Here is a 2,215-nt window from a genome sequence, read left to right as displayed (position 1 = left end):
AAATATATTATTTTTTATTCATCTGAAAATACATGCAAACGTAGATTACCGCGCATTTTGACTTACGTTTATAATTATTATTTTTGGCTTTCCTGGAGGAATATAAAAAATATAACCCAATCTGCTTTTAAAAAAGCGCAACTTGCTCACAAATACATCATAACTAACCATTAAAACCAAAATCTAATCCATAAATCTAAACCATAAAACCTAAACATAAACCCTAAACCATGAACATACCTTCAATGAAATTACCATCAGAAATTTTCTATTCTAAATTGAATTTTTCAAATGAAGACTTACAACAACATATTGTTAAATGTAAATCACTGAATTTAATAGACAACACAGATTCAAAAATTATAAAAATTTGTGCAACCCTTGTAAAATACCTAAAAACTATGTTTGAAGAAGAAAATGAAGATGATTTGAAGGATCAGCATTGTAACCTTTTGAGTCTTTGGACATATGAACAGTTGTTTGAAGATTTTCAAGGTAAGAGAGGAGGAGTTATTATTCCTTATGGTAATCTTAAGAATATTTTAAGCCATGTTTTTACAGGTCGCAATGCAGATCAAGCCGACATTTGCCTGCGTTCGCCAACTGTACTTGCGGTCGATAACTGGAAAGAGCGTAAAGAACTTTATGATTATTGTATCGATTATCATGAATTTAATTTTTAACTGATTTTAGTGATGAAAAATGCAAGGAATATGAAGAATACATCGAAAAAAAATCAACACTATATGAACAATTTAAGAAATTATATATTCAAGCATATGAGAAGGATGTTTTTTATAAGAAATGTAAATATTACAACCCGAAAAATGCGATACCTAAATTAAAATGTGAAAAAAAAATTTCAGAACGAGAAAAGTCAAAAGCAGCTTCACATGATCATTGTTTATTAGATCCTACACAATTTTCTGGACAAAAATCTGATTCTACAAAAACATTTGGCTATGTGTTCCTGGGAGTAGTTGTACCTTCTATGACATCTGGATTATTATATAAAGTAAATAAAATTTTAATAAAAACATTCCAACTCTATAAACTTTTTAATAATTGATTGCTATATGCATTAATAGTAAATAAATATATTATATACGTTTCATATTATTCTTTTATACACAAGTTTACACCCTTAGGAAGTCGGTTACGTAACGGTTTTGAATGGATTAAATATAAGGTAAGTAACGTAAATGAAGAAGAAAACATATTATTCTCTCAAAAGCATGAATCATTTAATCCTAATAACGACGATCGAGAACATTACATAGGATATCATACTGCGTAATTTTTTTTTTAAATGAAAATAGATAATAATATCAAATGAATTATGATTAGCAATGTTAAGCAGAAATTTATGTATAAACAAACAATTATACTTATATATAAAGAAATAATAAAGGAAAACATATTTTAATATATATTAACGATGATACTACAGAAAAAATTATATAAAATATATTGATAAGACACATGAACAAATTATATTTATTATTTAATGACACAAGAAGAATGATATTAACATAAGATATAGTAAGTAAGCTGGAATTTTATGACCTAATTTACTGATCAATAGAAAAATTAAGAAGAATAGGATAAAAATATATACATCTAAATATAATTTATACTTGAAATATAAACATAAAACGAAATATTTTCGATTAATACTTTTACCATATAACAACGAATGAATGATCATTTGAATTATTCTTTATAAATTAACAAAAAATATAATATTAAAACTATAAACTTTGTACATTAAGTCATCATTCGAAAAATGAATAGATATTACATTTAATGGAGGTATATATTAATAAGAAAATTTCATATTTCATTCATTCTCTATATTTTAATTAAAAATATTTTATGTGTGATCATATTATTTTAATGAGACATAACATGAGATATTATTTGAAAAGGGAAATTTTAGTGATGAATTTAGTAAATGACTAAATGTATTAAAATTACATCTTTTATTTTATTCCTTAGTGTATTCAACTTTTAGCGAATTCATATGATTTATTTAAATAATTTATATTATATCCTATAATATTATATCTTTTATATATATATGCTCATCATTTTCTTTGCATAAAATACCTAGATAAGAAATAATAAATATGATATAGACAAAAACATATAGCCTCAAATAGCATAGTGCAAACATACACTTATATATCCGATTTGGGATTAATTTTTGTGCTTA

The 2,215-nt window shown here is 24.3% G+C and overlaps 1 protein-coding gene across 1 annotated transcript; it reads left to right on the top strand.

Annotated features, from left to right (window-relative positions):
- Nucleotides 1-561: 561 nt before the first annotated feature.
- PCYB_001930 (hypothetical protein) lies at nt 562-1,297 on the top strand (the record flags this gene model as incomplete). The annotated part of the gene is made up of 3 exons (XM_004227615.1): nt 562-654; nt 710-1,015; nt 1,136-1,297. Coding segments are annotated over 3 exons (561 nt in total), but the record flags the coding sequence as incomplete, so codon positions are not given.
- Nucleotides 1,298-2,215: the final 918 nt, after the last annotated feature.

The sequence above is a fragment of the Plasmodium cynomolgi genome (genome assembly GCF_000321355.1).
Source record: "Plasmodium cynomolgi strain B DNA, scaffold: 0061, whole genome shotgun sequence".
Lineage (NCBI taxonomy): Eukaryota > Apicomplexa > Aconoidasida > Haemosporida > Plasmodiidae > Plasmodium > Plasmodium cynomolgi.
The sequence above is the reverse complement of the archived record's forward strand: the minus strand, read 5'-3'. Positions and strand labels throughout refer to the sequence as shown.